Source organism: Triturus cristatus, chromosome 1_1, assembly GCF_964204655.1.
Source record: "Triturus cristatus chromosome 1_1, aTriCri1.1, whole genome shotgun sequence".
Lineage (NCBI taxonomy): Eukaryota > Metazoa > Chordata > Amphibia > Caudata > Salamandridae > Triturus > Triturus cristatus.
Genome location: NC_140579.1, coordinates 677,195,151 through 677,218,894, shown reverse-complemented (window position 1 = coordinate 677,218,894; position 23,744 = coordinate 677,195,151). Strand labels below are relative to the sequence as shown.

Below are 23,744 nucleotides of genomic sequence, written 5' to 3'. Positions count from 1 at the left end.
CCGGAAGCACACAGGCTCTCAGACTACCCTAGCCAATCATGACACTGCGGTCACCAACATGACCGCAGTGTCATGATTAGTCTGAACGCAGATGTTTGGCACTTGGACAGGGAGTGGGAGCCTGTGCATGTTCTCCACCCAGGCTGTGCAATACAGCCGGATGGAAAACATGCTAAGTGTGCATGACGGTTTAGCCGGCCCAAGACAGCCGGCCAAACCGCCATGCACACTTAAGTGCACTCACCACAACTCCACCTGCTGGCTGTGACGAGTGCCAATCCCCGCCCACCCCAAAAGCAGTGGGGCGACGCTCCTCCGCCTTATCGAAGGAGCCACCCTTGATGTTGAGTGTCATGCGGATCTGTCAAAGTGGGTTTGGTTAAAGGGGGGTGAAGAAAGGGTTGGTAGAACAAATTGTTCTATGCTAGCACCTTTGACAACTTTAGACATATTTATCCAGAATTAGTATGGAATGTACGCGTTTCGTTTTCTGTTAGTATGTGAAGTTAATCCCAGTGCAGAGATCCCAGATTTCATGTTGATCTGACAAGGGTGGGTTGGGAATGTTAAAGGAGGTGTAACAAAATTCTTTGATTTGCTGATAACAAAGCCTCCATTTGACTGGTGTGCACGAAGGATAAGAAACAAGAATTGGTTTTAACTTGCAAACTGCACATGCATGTGTTTCCTGTAGCATACAACTGCTTCACACGACCAAAGACATTGTGCAGCAGAGTTTAGTATAAAGGCATTGCAGTCAATCCTTACTGCGCATAGCTGAAGGCCATACCAAATGAAACTTAAGCCACAACAGGAAACAGAGCCATTATCACATACCAGTACACCTAAAACACAAGCACCACATATATCCTCTTAACCACAGGTAAATCACATTACCTTTTATGTCTAAAAATAAAATAACACAGTTAAAGTGAAGTTATGGTTAGCTTTACTCATTATGGTTAACTTTATGCATAACACCTAAGTGTATGTTTATAAAACGTCTGAAATAAACTTAAACACAGTGGAGGTGCAGCTATGCCCCTAAAATTGCCTGGTTGTGGCTCTGAAAATTACACCTCACACACCAAATGTAAAGTTCTGACAGACAGGAATATTCCCTTTCTACAGTATTGATGTTCCAAAAAATGTATATCAGCACATCATATGAGATTATCAGGCATGTACCCGAGCATCAGTAAGCACAGCAAGGAAAAAAATCAAAAGTAGTATTTCTGAATTGTACATAGCAATTTGAAGTCTGTAAAGTTCATCACAGGGAGCCAGTCTCACACTAGCTACTTTCAGTACTGTATGCAATCTTTACTTTTGGAACTTGGTAATTCCTATGCAAGATATTTTAATAAACACAGAGTTTATGAAGGAGACTGAATCAGTGACTCTTAGCCAGATATCACATAAAAACACTGGGCTCCCTGGTCCTCACGTCCTGTGTGCAAGCACACCAGTTCCTGCACTGCAAATGTTTATGGCGTTCCCATAGCGGTGCCCATTTTCAGGGCACGGCTGTGGGAACGTCAATAACAAGGCCTGCCAGACAAGAGGAAACTCCTAATCTGACGGGTGGTCTGAACACAGCTTTGGCAATGCAGCGGCGGGGCAGGCCCGCGCCATACCGCCAAAGTCGTAATGGGGCCCATAGTATCTTATCAGTATCAATCCCAGTGCCGTAACCTAACACTGTACAATTTAAAATGCACAATTTAAACGTAAGCACCGCCTCCTATTACATAGAAAGTTTAGGAATGTTTTCAATAATCACTCAACTCTTGAATATGGATTGGGATGAATATGAAGCACAGTGAGCGTTGGCAAGGAAGCACAGTGGTTGGGTACCAGCAATACTTTTGTGTATACTATCTACTTCAAGACAAATTACACCTATCCAATCTTAGAATTTCACAGATGCATCAGACATTGCACTGTACTTTCCTGATTTATCTGTGAAAAAGAGCTATCGACATAAAAGAAAAAGGCAGTGCTTCCCTACCGCATTAACAATGTGTAGCGTGAATGACTAATGAAATGTCCCAAGTACAGTTTCTTCAGTTGGATCACACATGAATAACCTTACATTTTTTTTGCCACCTCTTACCTCAACTAAATGGTTGTCTGGTCCATACAACTCTTTATCCAACTCAATAACTAAGCTTTTGAAGAAGGAGGAAAACTTATTTTTTTGTTTACTAGTCTGAAAAATACAAAAGGGAAGAGAAATAAGGAACATTTAGATGAGCACGTGGATTGATAAAGAAACAAAAATATATTTGAAATCTTCATACGGCACACTTAATTAAATTGCTTACAAAGGTTTGTTTTCCAATAGCTGTGTTGCTTAAAACAGTGTAAGAAGCAAAAGAGTAATAATAACTTACGATTCTCATTCATTATTGTACATTTTCTGAAGTTATTGCCCTTTTTTAGGTCTCGCCTAGCTATTGCGATAGCAATCGCTATGCGAGACTTTAGTAAAGGGGCATTTCAAAGTGCTCCCAAAAGTGGATTGTGCGCGTGCTCGCCAAGCAATCACGTGCATCGTGCCGCCATGCAATCCACTTTTGGGGAAGCGCTTCAGCCCACTGGCGCCCTCGGCATCATACTTCAAAGGGTCCGCTCCCCCGCCTGGAATGCACTCCCCCCGCCAAGCGCGCGCACCACGCTCCGCCGGGCTTGTCTTGTTTTACATACCGCTATGCATTTCTTGCCGCTGAGCATTTCTTTCTATGTGAAGCCAGGCAGTTCCAGTGCGGTACACCATGCTTGGCCCGCCTCTGAAGTTAATGGTTCGCTCTTCTCCATGGCCCCGATATGCTGTGGCTGACTTTAGAAACTGCACACGCTTTACTTCCTTCATCTGCGACGCCGGTACTTCGGACCGGACTCCTGAAGCTGTGACTATGGCACATGAGTCTGACCTGTGAAGCTGCACCGACTCCCCTCAGCGGCGACCTTTCCACCTGAGCCCGACTTATCTAAATGTCCGACTCTCCGCAGGAGTAGCCCAGGTACCAGGGCTTGTTATGAGCAGACCTCGATGCCCCTTCCCCGGCGCTGCTCACATGACCTTTGGGCCACCTCTGTCTCCCGCCACTCTACTGCCGACTCTACAGCCTCTGAAGCCATGAGGGGGCCAGTCTGCGCTTGCCTGCTCGCCACCCTGCTCCTGCTGCAGGACCCTGCTGCGGATGGAGCACCCCCTCAGCAAGGAGCTGAGGACCCTCAGGTGCTGATTGCTGAACCCCTGCAGTCGACGGACCCCTGGTCTCGCCTCTGACTTCTTTCACGTCTTCCTGTTTTTCTTCTCCGATTCGGATTATTCTGATTATGGAGGAAGGTTGCTCAGCGGGTTAGTGCCACTGCTGTAGAATTTTGTGTGCGTCCAACAGGTCATCTTTACATAATCTAGGTGGGGTAACCCAGCCCTTCATCAATCTAATGTGGATAAAAAGAGTTCAACTGAGTTGGATTAGAGATACACCTGTTATTGCACTTTATAGACACGAGGACGTTTTATATTTAGAAATATCACATTGTTCATAGTTTCAAACTGATCGCATTGGAGTCGTATTTTGTACTCGTAAATCTAGAGGTTTTTATTTTTGGAGCTAATTGACAATTTTAAATTGGACTGCTTAGGCATTACTCCTTAAACGCATTCACCTGGCCTTACTTATGCATACTTTGCTGTGTCTTAGTCCCAGCGCACCACTGACGGCCTGTGAGATCTGAAGTAAACCTGATTATGTATTTAATATTTATTTTTACAGGGATACATTGTGCACTGATCTGTACGCCTTGGCGTAGACTTCAGATATAAAGAGATGGAAGCATTTGGTAGCTCCACAGGGAATACTTTGTATGTAGATAAAGCTCGCAGCAGCCGTAGCCAGGTCGACAGGCATTCAAAGGGGAGCGGGGTGTGCCTCTCATTGTACCCGAGTTAGAACCCTGGCCGTTGGAATTATGCGATTCTGCTGCCAATGCCTTTCCTACACAATTATGCATTTAATGCACTTGCCAACAAAATCACTACCTGCTTCATAATTGCAGATTTCAGCAAAAAAAAAAATGTTATTCAAACGGATTAAAAGTTACAAAAAAATACACGTGGTTTTGCAACGGCATTGCATTTCAAAGGTCAACTAGCCACCTTTCAGTTGATGTTTACTGTATTAAAGAGTTAAGTTGGTATTCGTTAGATTAAATGCGCTCAGACAGTATGAATGTGTGTTAAAAAAATATATAGCCCAATTAACGAGTGTGCATTATGCTGCCCAATTTTCTTTTCTTTGCCACATAATTTAATCGTCTGCCTACAGTGCTACACAATTCAAAACAAAATAGCCGAATATCGCTGCAGCAGAATGTGCACTATGCCGCCTAGTTTGCATTTTCATGCTGCATAATTTGGTACAGTCTGCCTCCATTGCCGCACAATTGCAATAGACTACAACTACTGGTGTTATGTAGATCAGTTGTGTTATAGTGTATGGGTACAGAGCTCAGGGGGGTCCCGCGTCAGGTATGGCCGGTGCTCCAGTGTTCTTGAACTAAAATTGTTGTCTTCGTTGGGTGAATATGTGAACTTTTCCTACCCACATGAAGGCGGACTATGGCCATCGCTACCATGGCACGTTCAGCCAGCCGTGGTCCCTTTAACGGCAGCCCGTTGTTGTGCACTCATCCATTTATTGCTGAAGGCGAGAGGCTCAAGTCAGAGAGTTATCGTCGCTTGGAGGGTCTGGAGGTACCACATCAGTCTTTGGCACACGTGATACCTATCCATGCCAGATGTGGGCATCTCACCCAGTCCCACCATTGTTTCTGTATTCTGCTACATGTACTTCTGCTTGTCCCATTATAAACCTTAGAAAACAGGTATCATCAGAACACAGAGGAGAAATGCAAAACAGCACAAACTGCTCGTAAAAAATGCACAAGATCTGTGAGAACCTTTGATACTCACTGAGTGAATTAATGGATGAATGACGAAGATATATGGTAACCATAGCCACTGCACCTTGTCCCACTGTCTCAAGAAGCTTTGCCATGCACCCCAATACAGAAATAAACAAGCATTTGCAATGCAATAGGTCTCGCCTTTGCGAGAGTTTAAGCTATTAGCATTGCAAATGACAATGCCTTTTATTTGTTTTACAAACCAAAACATAAATAAAATACATTGTCATTTACAATGCCAAAAGCTCAAACGCACGTAAATGCGAGACCTATAGCATTGCAAATGCTTGTCTTTTCTTATATCTGGGATAAAGTTCCTTCTACATTGCAGGTCAACGAGGAAGAAATTCCATGTCCAAACAGAGAAACTAGGTCAAAGTTCCTCTACAAGGTCATGAAATTTCAAGTTGACTTGCAATATTTTTACATACAGTAGGAAGTATTTTATGTCGCATAATACTTGGCAAAAAATTCACCACCACACCCCCTATTAAATTATTTGTCTCTTCCTCCTTCTAATTAAGGGAATCTTCTAGGTGCAGACAATGTAAAATACATTTAGAATCTTCTTTATTAAAAGACACACGATACACAGGTTGTAATTTCTGGCTACATGTTTGCATAAGTAATTTTATATAAATCTAGATCTATAAAACATTTTGTGCTTATTTGAAAACCAGGCAGTGTAATAAATAAACGTTTTCCCATAAATAGTGGACCATTATTAACTGCCAATTTACGACATAGGACAGTTACCAGACAGGACAACCGAAAGTCTAGCCTAACCCTTTTAATTAGTTAAGAGAGAATAAAGTGTTTGGCGCAGAAAAAACTATTCTTCACAGTGCTTCTTAGCCCGGTCAGACTATGGTTGATGCACAACTCTAGTATAAGAACGTATTCTATGTCTCATTACATATTATGATGTCACAACTAAACAGTAGTAAGAAAATTAAATACATGTATTAACACTTAAATTGCAGGCTTCAGTGTATTGTATTGTGCTTATTACTGAGGTTTGCCATTTCTAACTGGTGTCATTGACAAGCGCAGCCATAACTCAATTTAACGTTAAACTCATTTTATCGACCTAGCAAGTATGAAAAGTGGAGTTGTTTTTGCTGGGATTTGAACTTACTACCTGTATGTCACACACTTCAAGAACGAACTCCGAGCGGAGAGCTCCTAACTCGTAATGGGAATGAATGATTAAATGAAAGTAAGCATCTAGGCGATGGAACTCAAAAGAAATAATCAGAAGACTGCAACGGAAAGAGAAGGTTCTTAATGACTTAAAAAATGACTGATAATGTTTGATCTGACGAGGAAAAAGAGGGACAGCATTCCTGAGAGGGGGTAGTGATTAGAAACCGCTCGGCCTCACATTATTGCTCTTAATAGAGAGGAACTGTTCGCAAACTTGGCCAGACCAAGTATTTAGGTGAATATTTATATAGCAAGCTTTGAATGAAAACGAGACCAGCCCAATAGAAGGCTTTTAGATATAAATAAATATAGCGCCTTGAAGAGGATTCGAATTTCAACAGAAAGCCAATACTGGGTTCGAGGACAATTCAAAATCCTGTCACACTTCCGAAGATTGTGCACGTGCCTCACAGCCATGTTCTGGACTCCTGCAGATTCAGGAGGCCTAGATAAAAGGGCACTACCGTGATCAAGTGTAGAGTTAATGGCTGCGTTAACCATTGCAGTTTTCATGTGGGAAGAAAAAAGCGAGATTTCTATTCAGAATTCATATCTGAAAGAAACAAACAATGCGCGCAGCATTAATTTCCTTTGCAGATTTGAGGTCTTTTTCAAACAGAATCCTAAACTTTTGACCTACTCAGCTGGTGTAGGCATAGTTCCTAAACTGGAGGGCCACCAATCTGATGCCCAGGGTATATTATTGCCCAAAAGCAGTACTTCTGTTATGACTCAATAAAACCCAAAACACGACTTTACTGTCAGTGCCCTAATATTGTTTGATCCAAAGGCGGGTTTCAACACTGTCAACCATTCAGTCCTCCTGGCCAGACTTGACTAAATTAAGTACTGGCAAATCTGCGATGAAGTAGGTTGCATCTCTTCACTCTGGTCTTCTGGAGTGTAGTGATACGCTCTAGTGTTTCAAGCGCCCCAGTGCATGCTGGGTAGAGGCGCGGCTTTGCGCGCAGACGGCACGAACAGAGCTAGCAGACGGGAGTGTTCCCGGCGCTCGGATCACGATAATTAATAAATAATTATTCTACAACTCCACAATGGTGCCAGAGTCTTTTGTGGGTAACCACATCGTTACAATGGCGACTAGGATGGGATGAGGCCAGCGCAGAGCCCAGGCACCCCATGAGGAGAAAACAGAGTGTGGCAGAGGTACACCGTCATTACCGCGACGCGGAGCGAACAGTCCGGAGCACCACCTGCATCCCGAGGTCGCAGAGGGCAGAAGGATCGACAGGCAGAGCAGCCAAACACGCTGACTGGGTGAGAGCCACAGGAAGGGACCCCATAAGCACAGGAGGCCTGGCCGGGTAAGCAGAGGTAGTACACCGGCAGGCATTGGGCACACCAACGTTAGGGGCCACAACCTGGAGGAATCGCCACCCTGCTGCACAGAGGCCTAGAAGCACCGAAGTGCTCCAAACGACACGGGAGGCAGGAGGGCGTGCAAGGCAGCAGCAGAGGCCGCCACTAGAAGCGACCCAGGTCCTACCGGTGAAGGCAACGACAGACCTGGCGACTCCAGGGCCATCGAAGAGGGGGCGAGGCAGCCTTTCACCCACTCATTCGGGCAGCTCAGGAGAGAGACAGGCTCCAGGGAGTCCACCAGAGACAGACGACAGGAGGAGTGCAGCCCAAACCGATAGGGGCAGGATGTGCGCTCAAACAACGTCCCTCACCAACCTAGTGCCCTTCCTACCTAAAAGAGGAGACCCGCCGACGCCCTGGGAAGACTGGAAACAGTATTTCCTGAACTATCTTGAGGCCTTAGAAGAAGAATGCGAAGGGGAGTTCTCAAGTGCAAGGAAAAAGAAAATACTACTGCACAACCTAGGCCCAGAGGGTATCTGGGTATACGACAGTTTGGTGAAGGAGACTAGACCGGCGACGGACACAGAAGTGTTCCAACACGTGCTGGAAGACCTAGATGCTCACTACAGGCCAGTGGTGTGCACGGCCATAGACAGATGCAATTTCTTCCAGAGAAAACAGAACAAGGGAGAGTCCATAGATGAGTATGTATCGGCGTTAGAGAAGATGGCGGTAACCTGTAAATTCGGCACACTTCACGACGAACTCATCAGAGACCAGATTATCATGCACGCAACCAACATGGCCATACAGGAGAAGCTATGGGTCAATGGTGACGCCCCGCTAAAAGAAGTTTTGGCGCTAGTAAAGAAGGCAGCACTATCAAAACGGTGCACAGAAGCGGCCAAAAGAGAGAGCAGCGAACGCACGCCAGTCTGCAGGATAACAGACCGAGGCAGACCAGACGCTCCGAAACAGCAGACACCAAGTAGTATGAGGTATCAGAAGAGGTACCCTCAGAAGACCATGAAGAACCAGAAGCCACAGGGAGAACGGAAAAATATGTGCTACAGGTGCGGCAGCCAATCGCATCAAGGCAATGACAAAGTTTGTCCCGCGTTCCGCGCCATGTGTGCATACTGTAGCATAATGGGGCACTATGAGAAGGTATGCAGGCGCAAGCTTAGCAGGACGGAAGTGAAATTCGTGGCACAAGAACCTGAGGGGGAGGAGGAAGCCCAAGAAGACGAAGAGGACGAAGTCTTATGCATCGATGATCAAGTGCTGGGAGTGAACTGCACATGATCCAAGCAACCAACACTACAGATGAAGATCGGCGGGGTACAAGTAAATATAGTGGCGGATTCGGGCTCCCCATACACAATCATCCAAAGAGCCATATGGGAAAACAAATTCACTTCCAAGGTCGGGGACAAACTACTACCCACCGACATTCACCCGGTCACGTTCACCGGAGAACCCACACCCATGGTAGGATACCGAAGGTTGATGTTCGAGTTCAAAGGACGCAGAGCAGAAGGGAAGCTGTACGTGGCAGAGAAAGGACCCTCCGTACTGGGGTGGATGGACCAAGGGAACTTGGGAATACAAATCAATCCAGGATGCTCCAAACAAGTGCTGCTGATAGAAGCAAACCAAAAGAAAGAAGAGGGCAAGTGGATGGAAGAATATCCTGAGGTGTTCAAGGGAACCATTGGAAGGATGACAAAATTCACACACAAAATACGACTCAAGGCTGGAGCGAAGCCAGTGAGCCACAAAGCCTGAAATATTCCCTTCAGAAGCAGAGAGGCAGTCCAGGAAGAACTGAGACGGCTGGCAGCAAACGGAGTCATTGAAGCGATTGAGAGCGCAGAATGGCTGGCACCGCTGGTGGTAGCCCAGAAACTGAACGGGAAGGTACACCTATGTGTGGACCTGAGGGAACTCAATAAGAACATTCTAGTAGACAGTTCCCGTTGCCCCGGATAAACGAGATGTTGGCGATGACCAAGGGGGTCAAGTGGTTCTCCACCATAGACCTCACCTTGGCGTACCACCAAATTGCACTGCATGCCACCTGCAACCACTTGACGTCGTTCATCACGCCATTTGGGTGTTACAAGTTTCTCAGGATGCCCTTCGGCCTAGCGTCGGCTGCGGCAGTGTTCCAAAAACTTATGCATAGGTTGTTCCAAAAGGTGGAAGGAGTCCAGTACTTCCAGGACGACATCCTAGTCATGGGGAAATCCCAGGAAGACCATGATAAGAAACTACACACAGTGTTAGCGATCTTAGCTCAAAATGGACTCACGGCGGAATGGCAGAAGTGCAGGTTTGGAGTTGACTCTGTGACCTACCTGGGCCACGAGATCAGCGGAAGGGGTATAGAACCGAAAAGAGCGAACATGGCGGCCATCAAGGACGCACCAACACCGACGAGGAAGGAAGATGTCCGCTCCTTCCTAGGCATTGCTGAGTTCTACAGCAAGTCTGTCCCGCATTTCGTGACCAAAACGCGCCACATAAGGCAACTCTTGAAGGACAAGAACGCGTTCAGGTGGACGCAGAAGGAGCAAGAAGAATTCGAGAGAATAAAACAAGACATTTGCACAGCTATCCCCCTGGAAGGGTTCGATCAAGAAGCATTGTCCATCCTAACCACCGACGCCAGTGATAAGGGCCTGGGGGCGGTCCTGATGCAGAAAGCCCGGGGCGGAGAAGTCACCACCGTCAGCTTTGCCTCGAGAGCCCTAGCGGTGAACGAAGAAAAATTCAGCGTCATAGAGAAGGAGATGCTAGCGAGGGTGTGGGCCATGGAACGGTTCGGACAGTACTTGTGGGGCTCGAAATTTCTACTCTGTACCGACCACAAACCACTGGTGAAAGTGTTGACCTCGAGCGGACATGCGCATGCGACCCCTCACATTGCGAAGATGAGCCTGAGGCTTTTGGACTACGTATATGATGTGGAGTACATCCCAGGATCCCAAAACAGGGTAGTAGACTTCTTAAGCAGAGCAGCCGCCATGGAGCCCGCAGGAGATCGGGAACCTAAGCAGATTATTATGAGGCTCGGATTATTGATGCCTCTAATAAACAAAAGGAAACCTTCAAGATCCTAAAAGAACTTAGCAGAAAGATCGATGTGTCATCAACTTTAATACCTTTCGACGTTGACACCTTGCAGTCTTTCTTCCTGCAGAAAGTAACGGATATTCTGCTTGAGATTAATAGCTCTCCTGCAATTTCTGCCAGTCAAGGACTGGCGTCACCTCAAACTTTACCAGCTCAATTCCTTGCCCAATTTCCTCCGCTGGACTCAGAAGCTGTGGCCCTCCTGATAAACAAAGTTAAATCCGGCTCACCGGCTGATCCTTGTCCTCCTAGGATTTTTCAGCTGGCTCGCCCAATCTTGGAATGTCAGATTCTCTCGCTCCTCAACAACTCCCTGGCCTCTGGTCAGGTGCCAAGTAACCTGAAGGAGGCCAGAGTTATCCCCTTACTGAAAAAGCCAGGAGCTGACAAGGCTGATTTGAAAAACTACAGGCCTATTTCACAACTCCCCTTTTTGGCTAAAGTTATGGAGCAACATGTCCTAAAAAACCTTTCTGATTTCCTGGACACATTTAAGCTTCTGCATCCACGTCAGGCAGGGTTCAGAGCCTACCACAGCACGGAGCTAGTCATGCTGTCCGTCCTTGACGACCTTAGATTGAATGCTGACAAGAGAGAGCCGAGCGCACTTGTGCTCTTGGACCTCTCTGCAGCATTCGACACGGTCAGCCACTCCATCTTGCTGACCCGTCTGATGGATCTGGGACTCAGGGGCTCGGCCCTTGATTGGCTAAAATCCTTTCTCTCTGGTCGCTCGCAAAGGGTGCAGCTTGGTGATTGTTCCTCCAAGAGAGGTGTCATCCCATGCGGCGTACCACAGGGCTCTGCGCTGTCCCCTTTGCTTTTTAATATCTACTTGCAACCCTTAGTGTCCGCCCTATCCAATCTGGACTGTCGTGTCTTTAATTATGCTGACGGCACCCAGCTTATTCTGAGGATTGACAATTCAGTCCATGCCCAAGAGACGGCTCAAAATATTCTAAGATTCACAACTAACTGGATGACAGCTAACTCTTTAAAAATCAACCCTGATAAAACAGAGGTTCTCGTCGTCCCAACCATTAATAACTCCTGGGGTGGCCTGTTCTGGCCCAAAGAACTTGGGACTCCTCCCTCTCCATCCTCAGTTGTGAAAAGCTTGGGAATCAAGATTGATGCAGAACTCTCACTAAGTCATCAAGTCTCCTCAGTGGTGGGCACCTGCTCTGGTATTCTGAGGCAACTGAGGAAGCTGGTCCCCATTCTATCTACTTCCTCCATGAAATCCATAGTCTCGGCTACTATTTTATCACGCCTTGACTATGGGAATGCGCTGTATCTGGGCCTTCCTCAGAAACTCACCAACCGGCTCCAGGTGGTACAGAATGATGCTGCTAGGCTGCTCTTCAGCCTTCCTAGGAGGTCTCATGCATCACCTCTGCTTCTAAAGCTACACTGGTTGCCCGTTAGACAACGCGCAAAATTCAAGGTCCTATGTATCGCCCATAAATCCCTCTATGGTCATGCCCCTAGCTATATTAGGGATCGCCTGGCTAAGTATGTTCCAGGACGTCAACTTCGATCTACAGATGCTTCTCAGCTAGTCTGTCCCCGAAGCAATCTGGCTTCCAAGGGCGGGCGAGCTTTCTCTGTTATCTTGCCACGTCTCTGGAACCAACTGCCGGATGCCTTACGGAAAGAACCAGGCTTACTCCCTTTCCGAAAGCTATTGAAAACGCTGCTTTTTAGAGACACTTCTTAAGCTCCATGTCACCAGGACTGTCTTTGCCGGGCCATTTTTGCAAATCTCCTTCTGTCAGCGCTAAGAGACCTGCCGGTATACATGCGCTATATAAATTCCCCTACAAATACAAACCTTCGGAATGGGAGGAGTACATGGTAGCACCCACGCAGGACTATGAAGGAGCTGTCAGCACACAAGAATGGGAAGAAGCGTACACAGCTGACGAGACAATAAGCACAGTGAAAAGCTATGTGACACAAGGATGGCCCGACAAATAGCACCTGGACAGCGAGCTGAGGAAGTACTGGGAGATCCGAGAAGAACTGTCCATTGGAGACAACCCAGTGTTCCTACTGAGAGGAGACAAAGTGGTCCCACCGACCTCGCTAGTGAACCATCTTTTAACCATCCTACATGAGGGACACCTGGGGATCATGAAAACCAAGGCGAGAGCGAAGCAGGCATACTGGTGGCCAGCCATGGATGCACAGGTAGAAAGACACGTCAGGATGTGTGAACAATGCAACAGGACCGATAAGACGCAAACCTTACTACGTCCACCACTGGGGAAATTCACAGGGATGTCCAGCCCCTGGGAAATGCTGTCAGTGGATATCCTGGGTCCAGTCCTGAACGCGGAAGGAGTACCCAAGTACCGCATAGTGGCAGTGGACAGGTACTCTAAATGGCCAGAGGTAGACGTATGTGAAAGTGCCGACACAGAGACGGTGTTAGCATTCCTCACCGCCAGGTTCCTGAGAGAAGGAATACCCAAGGTGATAACGTGTGACAACGGCCCGCAATTTGTTTCAGAACGATGGAACGCCTTCATGACCAGGAATGGGATTGAAGTCAAACACACCCCAATCTACCACCCGGCGGGGAATGGACTTGCGGAAAGATTTAATCGGGTGATAATGGGATCCATACAAGCGGCAATCAGTGCGGGGTTAAATTGGGAGAGGGAACTCCCAACGCATGCTTTGGACGTACCGCATTACTCCGACCAACACCGGGTACAGTCCGTTCAAGATTCTAAGGGGACGTGACCCTTTTACGAAGGACAATGTAGCGTGGAAACACCTTATGGTACAAAGCAAATGGTCGCCTGCGGTGGTGAGGCGTAACCTGGACAAAGCACAGGCATTATACACAGAGTACTATAACAAACGCCGAAGTACCAAAGGGGTAATTTAGCCCTCCGCTGCAGGTGATAGAAACATATACCAGGTCGGCTTTACTGAGCGACGGGAAGGTATGGTCGCAGGACAGAATGGCGAAATGCAATAGAATCTTGAAGTGGTAAGACCCGGAGGATAGAAGAACACCGAGTCCGGCAGTGGAAGGCGAGCCGGAAAGAGAGGAAAGTCAAGCGGCTGAGGGGGCCAAACCCAACCTCTCCCGGGAAAAGGGGGGAGATTCAAAGCCAGAATACGTCAGGAGGAAGCAGAGAAGGAGAAACGAACAGGCAAGATCGCTTCATGGAAGTAGGGATTCAGGTAAAAGAAGAAGAACAAGGAGAGTTGGTGGCCAGAGGAGAATCCCCGACTAGAGGGAAAAAGGTGGTCCCAGAGAAAGGACAGAACTGTACGAGATCGGGCAGAGTGGTCAAGATGCCAAGAAGGTTTGAGGACTTTGATACGCAAACCAAGTAAGACTGAAATAATGGGGCCACTGTTGGTTTTGGGGAAAGGTATTAAAGGGGGGAGATGTGTAGTGATACGCTCTAGTGTTTCAAGCGCCCCAGTGCATGCTGGGTAGAGGCGCGGCTTCGCGCGCGAACAGAGATAGCGGACGGGAGTGTTCCCGGCGCTCGGATCACGATAATTAATAAATAATTATTCTACAACTCCACAATGGTGCAAGAGCCTTTTGTGGGTAAACACATCGCTACATGGAGGTGCTATAATTACCTCGAGGATGCTCTTTAAACCTTGTCTTTTTAATTCATATGTAATGCAGCTTGTCCTCCTAATCTTCTCTTAATACATATATGCAGACGAAATATCCTCTGGGTCTTAATGACCACTCTAGACAGTCACTCACTTCCATAACTACATGACTGAAATCAAAATGTATGGAAAAAAAAGATATACAACCAAAATACAGTGCAGAACCACAATGACAAACAAAGGCAGAGAACAATAGTCCAATACAATGAGCCCTCAGTAAAGGAAATGGCTGTCTGGCTTGTTTTTCTGTTTTATTTCATTATAGGGTGAAAATACACTATGGCTGCAGTACGGACAGGTACATTTACAATTCCGGTTACATAAAACCTACTTTAAATTATAAAAGGGGCTTGGCCTGACAGGCCATGATGGCGGTCGCACTCTAGGGGTCTCCAGACCCTTCTTTGTCCGTCTATATCCTGCTCCTCTGGCGAACTTCCACAAAGGCAGAAAACGCTTCCGATCAGTGAGGGGGTTGGCGGGTCCCCCGTACCCAGCCTAAAAACGAGGTAAAGGGACCGGAGAAACCCAGCAGACACCCGAGACCTCCCTGAGCCTAAGGCTCAAAATGGCGCCTACTTGATGTCGATACTCGGAACAGCCGAGAAGTCTGGCGCCTTTCCAGCTCTCTTTAACCTTACGAAGGCGCGCAGCTCCTGGTGGTGGAAACGGCCACTACAATGCGGCTGTTCCACGCCTAACGATAACCGCGCATGCATTACAATTACAACGCATGGCATGGCATGCGTAGTTACCACTAATAGCCTTTACCACGCATACCTTTACTACGAGATACGTAGTAAAGGCATGTGTGTTAAAGGTAAAAAAGAAGGGGGTGCTTGGGGGGGTCACCCCACCCCAAAAAAAGAAAAAAAATGGGTTAAAAAAAGGGGGCTTGGGGGGTCTCCACCCACAAAAAAAAGAAACTCACCTGAATTCCGTTATTTTTAGAAATTGAAGAAAAAAGATGAGGCAATCAGCGTCGTCAGAGGAAACGGAAACACACTTCCGCTTCCTCTTTACGACTTGAAACGTAAATAGGAAGTGCTTGGAAGACAACGTAAAGAGGTAAGGGTGTAAATTATAAGGGTTAAATTTAAAGGTTAAATAGTAGTGAAGGAAGATATCCTTTAAAATGAAAATGCCATTAACATGCATAGTTTAACAATGAAAATCGTAGTAAAAATGTGCGTGTTAAAGGCATTTTCGTGGTAAAGGATATGTGTGGAGAAAGCATTTGCGTTGTAACGCATGCGTGGTAAAGGCATGCATTACAACGGAATGCGTAGTAACGTCATACAACCGAGATTTACAGCACTAACCTGCACCAACATTGGAGGAAAACTCCAAGAAATATTCAAGTAAGCAAGTAACATGAACTTCATTTACCATAATGCTAATGGACGAACTGTGCTGGGAGGTGAAGCAGTGTGCTCCCACCCCTTCCTGTTTGAAAAGGCTCCCTTGAGCCATTGAGCTGACCAGCTTGTGGAGATGCACCTGTGCGCCTGTGAGAGGTACTGAGACCTGAAAGGATTGTGGCAGCCTGCTCAGCAACTCCAGATTAAAATCGTTTTTATCTCTACTGATGCCGGGTGATATACAGAAACACGTGTCTAGAGATTTACAGCACTAACCTGCACCAACTTTGGTGGCATACTCCAGGAAATATTCAAGTAACCAATGTTACTGATGCGGGATGTTCTGCCGGTAACTGAGCCGGCGCTGGTCCTGCTGGGGTGCTGAGGACGCTGACGCCGATCGTAAATGCGGTGACCCACGGTGAGACGTGTGGCTGAGGGGGAGGTCGCTGCGCCGTCTCCGCGACCAGTGGACTGTCCTGAGGGGGCTGCGGGTTTCGCTGGTGAAGTTCGACCAGCAGGAGACACAACCGTGCGGCGGCCTCGTGAGGTGGTGGCCTTGTTCTGCGAGATAAGCTCTCGGGCGGCCAGACGTTGTCTCCTGTGGTGATACGGGTCCCTGGCAGCTGTGTGTACTCCCCAGCAGCGCGGGACGGACTGAGGCCTGCCTCCAGGGCTATATCAGTGAGGCAGGTCCCGCGAATATAGGTGCTCTTCCCCCGCTCCTCCTCCCAGAAGAAAAGAGGCACTGCTTGATCCTGAGGGAGGGAAACGACGAGCTGTGTGGGCGAAGGAGAGGCAGGGGGCCTGTCCCTTCAGCCTACGGGGGCAACACTAACTCCCCCGGGTGGACCACGAACCCGGGGGGTGGAGGCTTGGCCTGCGATCGTCAGGACAGGCAGGCAGGCCCGCTGCGGCCTAGTGGATTTACAGCCTTGCTCTTAAGCGACCAGATCTCCTCCTGTGATGAGTGACCTCATCGGATGGCAATAGGAGCTCTCTCTGGGCCTGGGACATCTACCGTTGTGGTGAGACGCAAAGTGGGGCTTTCGACCTGGGGCCGGCTAGATATCCTCCCCCCCCCCCCCCCCCCCCCCTAGAAGACCTCACTGGGCCCAGTAATCAAATACAGGACTCTCTGAAGTTGGGGATAGACTGGCAGAAAAAGGAAGAACTGCTCGCTGAGCCTTGAGACTGGTGTTGCTGTTCAGTAAAGACACTCACAAACCGGGAGGAATCCGCGGATTAACGCCCAGACGCAGCCAGTGAGGCACGCCGAGATGAGATCCTAACCCAGAGACACTGCGACGTCCGTGACATTGGCGAGGGTGAGAGAAACAAGACTGTGACAACAGTGCCCCAGCCTGGGGTGTGCTCTGTGAGGCACCGCCGAGGGCACTCAAACAGAGTTCCCACAACTCCCGCATAGACTCCTCACCCTGATCCATAACTCGGGATGGACTCTGAGATCCCTTTGGACATCTGTTTGAGATAAACCCAACAGCGCTCCACTGCGCCATATGACAGAAAGAGATATCCAAGTACGCATCAAACGCTTAGGAGCACCTTTACCAACTTGGGGAAGGACAATGGAACAAAGACGTATCCAACCCAAACTCTAATGGAACAACATGCGCTGACTGGATCTACCCAGAATGGAGCAGGGCCCTCAGCACCTGATCAATCGGAGGGAGACCTGGCCACTATACTACAGGCCATAAAGACATGCCAAGAATCAATGGAAATTAAACTAGGGAAGGTCCGCATTGATATGGCACTCATTCGCCAAGACCTTCTCAACGCAACGGCTCGTGTGACAGCAGCAGAATCTCGAGTATCTGAGATGGAGGACGACGTCTCTACCCTGAAACTACAAGTTAAGCAGCTTCTATCCCACACGTCCGGCCTCCATAAAAGGACGGAGGACGCCGAAAATAGGTCCCGCCAAAATAATCTCCGCTTGGTTGGCCTTCCGGAGGGCACGGAGCCCACTCAGGCTAGCACCTTCATTGAGGCCTGGTTCCGATCATGGATGCCTGCGGATGTCTTGTTTCCTTGGTTTGTGATGGAGAGGGCCCACCGCTCCCTCGCCCCCCACCGGGAGCAACACACCGCCCAATAATCCTGAAGGTCCTTAACTTTAGGGACCGTGATGCTATCCTGCAGGAGGCCCGCTCTCGACCAGAACTCAGCTATAAGGGAGCCAGGATTATGATCTTCCCTGATTATACCAAGGAGGTGCAGGCTCATAGAAGATCCTACGTCCAAGTCAAACAAAAGTTGCGGGCCTTAAATCTTTCCTACTGACTCCTCTTCCCAGCCCGCCTCAAAGTGATTTTTCAGAATAAATTTTGTTTCTTTGATACACCGGAGGCAGCCTGGACATGGGCGACTGAAGAGTGTCCACTCCACCTAACCAAAAATGTGTCAACAACAACCCATCAGAAGGGTCCGGCTGGCAAAGAACCTGCGCCCCCCCCCCCTCCCCCTAATGGACGACGTGCGGGATCCCGTAGAAGATGCCGGACCCGAGGAACAAAGTCCGCATCACCGACTGGTTCGTTCCAGAACAGAGATGAATTGCCCAAAAGCAGAATGGCCACAACAGACTGTACCCAAACCCTGGAGACTCGCCCAGACCTGGCTCAGATAACACTGAACTATCCAGCTGCTCCTGCATATGAACTCAAATAATGCAACTTCAAATCCACGGCAGAGGAACAAGTATCCTGAAGCTCGAAGGGGCGTCACAGACTGTCACTGACCACGATCCCAGACTTATTTTGTCTGCACTCGAAGCTTTTGTTGATTGGGCGACAGATGCTTCATTTCGGGAAGTATGGGGTCGGGGGTTGGTTGGGATTCTCTACTGGGAAGGTTCTCCTAGACATTGTTTATGTTGGTGTGTTTCATGGTAGCATTGTACACTACATTCCAGATACTCCCATTGGCAGCCCATTAGCGCCCTTGCATACATACTGTCTCTCCCGAACGCCCATTTAACTGATTAATTGGCGACCACCAAATGTTCGGCTCCAGACATGGCAACATTACCCTAATGTCAGACTCGCATAGCAAGAGCGGGCCCATGAGAATCATCTCATGGAATGCGAATGGCCTCCTAGATAAAATTAAACAGACAGAGATGTTGAGACCTGCCCGAAGGAGTAACCCGGATGTCTTATTACTACAAGAGACACACTTTGTCGGGAACCACTGCCCTTTCCTGGCACGTCAGGGACTTGACAGGGTATGGCATTCTGGGTTTTCCAGGGGAACAGCAATCCTTTTATGCCGCTCCCTTCCTTTTACAATGATCTAAGTGGTTAATGACCCGTCAGGCCGATTCACAGCTCTCTCTGGTAACATACGGGACTCCACCATTAATCTGATATCACTATATGCCCCTCCAGCAAACCTAGAGTCCACGCTCCAAGCTGCACTGACAATCCTTTCTGCTCTTTCTCAGGGCTTGGAAATAGTGGGGGGTGATTTTAATGCGGTCCCGGAGCCGACGGGGGATACCACAGGTCCTGTGTCCGCCCATAGAAGGTTGGGGGCCAAATGTCTCGGAGACTGGACCGCTGCACTGGGTCTCTGATGTGTGGTGCATTTGGCACCCTAAGATACGACAATACACACACACACACACACACCTCTGTGGCGCACCACAACCATTCCCGTATATATCTCCTGTTTATGCTCACTTCAGATTGCTGTGCTGTCTCCGAAGTCCAGATTCTGGCACGTGGAATATCTGACCATTCCCCGCTCCTGTTACAAGTGGGCGAACACGCGAGGACACTCCGGCCCATCTGGCGACTAAACTCTTGGTTCCTTCAGGATCAAGAATACAAAAAGTTTTGGGGAGGTACTTGAAAACTACTTTCGTACCAATAAAGGCACAGTGCAGTGTCAGGGCACACTCTGGGAGGCGGGCAAGGCCACAATTCGTGGCTACGCTAGAGGATTCCTTAAACACAGGCGTCAGACCTGTGATCGCCAACTCGCTCCACTGGAAGCTAGGATGCTCCGTATAGAAATGACAGCAGCGACGGGGGAAGGGTAGACAGAACGCCAACAACTGCAGTTAGTGCGGGAGGAAATCGGGAGCATCTCCACTGAATCAGCTAAAATGACCTGGAGATCTTCAGTAGCTAGGGTGTATGGGTGGAGTAACAAGAACGGCAAACTGCTCCATTAGCTTGCTACGCAACCCATGGTAAATCGAATAGTCCCTGAAATCCGAGACACTCAGGGTCGCACCTCCCAGACGTCTGCAGCAATTGCCCAGACCTTTGCAACCTACTACAGGACACTATACACAGCAGATCCCAAGCATGCACCAGGGGATAGCTCAGCCTTCCTGACAAATCTCCCTCTCCCAAAGCTATCTAGGATTGAGCAAGAAACCATGGATGAGCCTATCACTGCCGATGAGGTAGTTGAGGCAATTTCCATGCTTGCCACTCACAAAACACCGGGCTCGGATGGACTCCCTGCGGAGTATTACGCGGCGTTCAATAAATCTCTGATCCTACGACTCAATGCCCTATTCGAGGAGGCTATTGAGGATGGATCGTTTTCTCCCATTGCGATACTGCCACCATTGTGGTCATACTAAAGTCGCACCCGTATCCGGTTTCTTGTGCGCAGTATCATCCGATCTCCCTCAATAATACCGAGGTCAAGCTATACGCAACAATGTTAGCCACTCAGATGAAAACAGTGCTTCACACCCTCATAAACCCTGATCAGTGTGGCGTCATGCAGCACCCATCATTGCCTTCGACGCTTGCATGTGACCCTTGCCCATCAAAACCTTACACCATATCTGGCCTTAGTTTTACTGGACTTTGAAAAGGCCTGTGATACGGTGGACTGGGGTTACATGCAAGAAGTGCTAGTAAGAGCAGGTTTTGGACCTTATTTTCGCAAGATGGTGGGAGTTCTTTACTCTAACCCTTTAGCGAGAGTCCTTATAAACGGGGCGTTGTCCGAGACTTTCCCGATCAGGAGGGGGACCGGACAGGGATTTCCTCTTTCCCCTCTCCTCTTCGCCCGTGTGATCGAGCCTCTAGCCTGCCACATCCGAATAGATGACCAGATGCAGGGCTGGCGTTGGCAGAAATCTCAGGAGGACTAAATTGCATTATATGCGGACGATGTCCTGTTGTACCATGCTGATCCAGCCCACTTCGGGCCGAGATGCTTGCAGATCCTTCACTCATTCAGGCTGGTGTCTGGATTGTGCCTTAACCCCCTCAAGTCCATGGTTGTCTCTCTTTATGCCTCCAGGGAATGCTTCGACTGGCAGACAACCGTGCCTATTCGACAGTTATCCTTTAAATACTTGGGCATCTGGGTGGTGCTTCTCCTGGAGCTGACCTGGTCCCTTAACGTCAGTCCACTCCTCCGACAGACTAAAGATGACCTACATAGATGGCAAAAACTCCCTCTTAACCCTCTTGGGAGAGTGGCCCTCTTCAAAATGATGGTCCTCCCCACCTCTCTTATGTCCTTCAGAATCTTCCCATCCATTTCCCTTGGAGATGGTTTTGCGATCTGGACGGAGTGATTACTAACTTCCTTTGGGAGGGGCTCAAGAGCGAGTTTAGCTCTCACAACTTGCCAACTGACTACTTATGAGGGTGGAATGGGCATGACAAATCTCTTTTTGTATTATCTCGCTACTCGCCTCCTGATAATCCACGATTGGTTTAACAGGGGATGGTCGGATCAAGCATACCGGCTTGAACTGGGACGTCTTGTATTCGCTCAGGCCCAAGCAATGCTATACGGAACCCCAATCCCTCAGACCTTACCAGTAGTGACTCGTTCGGCTTTCCTGGCTTGGCGGGCGACACTGAGGCACATCCACTAGGACACCAAGATCACATTACAAACTCCATTACGGCATGGCACATGGTTGCGGGAGGTGGGGACTTTGACGGGTTTTCAGGCGTGGGACCTGATAGGCATTACCCACCTTGGTGATATCTGGAAAGGAGAACATCTGTTCTCCTTTCAGGACTTACAACGCACATACTCGTTGCGTTCTACGCAATTCTTTAAATATCTCCAGCTACGTCACGCCCTTGCCATTCACATCCCTAACCAAGAATAATTTCCCAAGTTCAGCCCCTAGGAAGCAACAGTTCTCATGAGGGACCTGGGGAAGGGAGGCATATCCCAAATATACCGATCCCTGATAAAGAACACTCCGTCCACGCTAGACCCTCTTAGAATAGGCGGGAGGGTTGGGTGGGCCCTCTCAAGGATGAGGATTGGAGAGACGCCCTTATGGCCCCCAGAACTCACTATCTGTGCTAGACTTCGCCTTATACAGATATATTATCTTCACTGCGCGTATCTTACACGGGCAGGATTGCACAAAGCTGGACTCCTCCCAGCCCCACAGTGTCCACGCTGTAGAGGGACCAGCTGACTTCTTCCATATGGTCTGGTCTTGCACGGTTATATCCAAGTACTGGGCATCAGTCACAACGGAACTGAGTGGCGTACTGGGATGGGAGGTGCCCCTTACTCCACTGACTCTGCTCCTCGGAGTGATGGAAGGAGTGGTTGGCTCCCGAGCCGACAAGTCGTTCCTAGGTACAGCCATCCTGATTGTTAATAGATACATTGCAGTGGCCTGGAAGGACTCCAAGCCTCCTTGTATTTCGAAATGGCGAAGGGGAGTTGAGGGTGCCCAAATAAATATGGGGTAAATGGATTGGAATATTGGACTGATTGCTCATGGTGCTAAGGATGGACTTTTTCTTATTCAATCCTAAATGTATTGCTAAGTGGATATATACTGAACTGTCATACATCACAGTGCTACAAGTGTTTTCTATAACTGTCTTGTTTTTGTTTATGAAATGCCAATAAAGTTGGTTATCAAAAATTTATTTTTTTAAAAGGTATGCACATACACTCATGAGTGCATAGATAGTGTCTTGTCAGTATCAATCCCAGTGTCGTAACCTCACATTGTACAGATATATACTGTGAACAGTAAGGCTTACCATTTTTGGATGATCACAGAACCAGGCCACAGTGGAAGCCCTGAAATTAACTACCAAACCACATAATAAAGACTAGTGCACGCTCCTAGGGGAGGAAATGCAAGAGCCACAGAGTATGGGAGCCCTTACACAGCTGAACCGACTCAAACACCATTCAAACTCATCACTAAATTCTACACTAACACGCAGGAGGCGCGCAAACCAGCCATATTGAAGGTGAGGCTGGAGTGGCAGAGAGACTTGGGAGCTCCATTCCGTGATAAGGACTGGCAATACAGTTGCTCCAGGATCAAAACTAGATCATTCAATTGACGTAGACTCATACAGTTTAAATTTTTACACAGGGTGTACTATACCCCCGAAAGTGGAGAAATGGGATAAGGGAGGACTCGAACTGTGTACGATGCGGGACAAAACACGCAGGATTCAGGCATATGGCCTGGACCTGCCCAGTAGTTTACAATTACTGGTGCAAGATATTTAGAGACTTAGGAGAAATAACAGGCACAGAACTGGAATCCAACCCGAAGGTTGCATTATTGGGATACCATTTAGACATCCAGCGTACAGTTTGGCCACTGGTTGCTATTGGCTTACTGCTAGCTAAGCGGAGGGGGGCTATGAGATGGGGGAAGGGCCCTGCTCCGAAACCAGATGACTGGCAAACAGACCTGCTTTACTGTAACACACAAACTGATGCATTTAACAAACTCCTTCCCCCAAAAAGCCGACCAAAAAACGTCTGGAGTCTGTACCAAGCTTACTTAGTGAGCAAGGAGACTGGGGTAGAAGAAGGGGTACCAACCCAGAAATGGAGAAATAGAGGTTGAAAGGTATAAATTGCATGGTATTGATGTCAAATAGAGAGTTACTCCCCCCACTAAGGAGATGCCAGAAGAACATATAGCTGGTCACAAGGCGATAGAAAGGAGACAACAAAATTGATGTACTGTATCTGTCACAATACACGCAAACAAAAGTAATCTATACCTAGATACTTACTATTGTTAAGTTGCTTGACAGCACTGTACCAAAATGTACGGTTTCA

General features: G+C 48.1%; 1 protein-coding gene across 9 annotated transcripts in view; it reads right to left on the bottom strand.

Moving 5' to 3' along the window:
• LOC146870867 (SWI/SNF-related matrix-associated actin-dependent regulator of chromatin subfamily D member 2-like) overlaps positions 1 to 23,744 on the bottom strand; it is a 1,426,174-nt gene that overhangs the window by 483,513 nt on the left and 918,917 nt on the right. For 6 of the 9 annotated variants that reach the window (XM_085647047.1, XM_085647051.1, XM_085647059.1 and 3 more), the window contains one exon: positions 2,117 to 2,212. The exons of the other annotated variants lie outside the window; for them this stretch is intronic. In XM_085647047.1, the coding sequence (XP_085503173.1) occupies positions 2,117 to 2,212 (96 nt within the window). The remainder of the gene's footprint in view (positions 1 to 2,116; positions 2,213 to 23,744) is intronic. 9 annotated transcript variants of the gene reach the window in all.